General features: G+C 70.4%; 1 protein-coding gene across 1 annotated transcript; it reads right to left on the reverse strand.

The window, feature by feature from the left end:
• Positions 1 to 79: 79 nt before the first annotated feature.
• On the reverse strand, positions 80 to 577 carry H696_01994 (hypothetical protein; the record flags this gene model as incomplete). Its single annotated transcript, XM_009495893.1, has 2 exons — positions 80 to 347; positions 504 to 577. The coding sequence occupies 2 exons, from the start codon at positions 575 to 577 to the stop codon at positions 80 to 82; spliced, it is 342 nt and encodes a 113-aa protein (XP_009494168.1).
• Positions 578 to 666: the final 89 nt, after the last annotated feature.

Here is a 666-nt window from a genome sequence, read left to right on the forward strand (position 1 = left end):
GGGGGGGGGGGGGGGGGCGATTGTCTTTGTGGCCGTTGGGGCCCCGGTGCAGGAGCACGAAGGGGGCCCACACGGACACCTACAGCTCGGAGACGTGGAGACTGCCGGGCAGGCTGGTGGACGCATTCTCCGGCCCCTCGTCATCCGACAGCAGCTCGCCATGCTGGCCGGCCGGGGTCGGCAGGAAGGTCCGCGGGATGAGGGCGTCCAGCCGGCGAAGGGAGTCGCTGGCGGGGTGGGCCGTCCCGATCTTGGGCGACGGCCCGGCGAAGGCCCCCGTCGAGGGCGGGTTGGTCCGGTGACTGATGGCCTTGAGATTGGGGAAGGCCGCACGCTCGAGGAAGGACCTGGCAAGCGGAAGGGGGCCAGAGCAGAGGGAATGTCAGCCACCATGGAGGGGTGTCGGTATGCGCGGCGGCCGAGGGGGCCTGGGCGGGGCGAGGAGCTTCGGTGTGGCCCGCGATGGCGGCAGGATCGGCATAGGGGGCAGAAAAGGCACGCACGACTGCTCGCTCCGCGGCTGGGAGTAGATCGGCTTCCAGTTGCCAAGAATGATGACCGACCCGACCAGGAACATGCCGAGACCGATCAAAGCCTCGATCGTCACCTTTCCAAGCAGCCAGCCGGAGGGACGGAGGCGAGGGCGCGCGCGCGCGAGGGGGGGGG

Source organism: Fonticula alba, assembly GCF_000388065.1.
Source record: "Fonticula alba strain ATCC 38817 unplaced genomic scaffold supercont2.3, whole genome shotgun sequence".
Taxonomy (NCBI): domain Eukaryota; order Rotosphaerida; family Fonticulaceae; genus Fonticula; species Fonticula alba.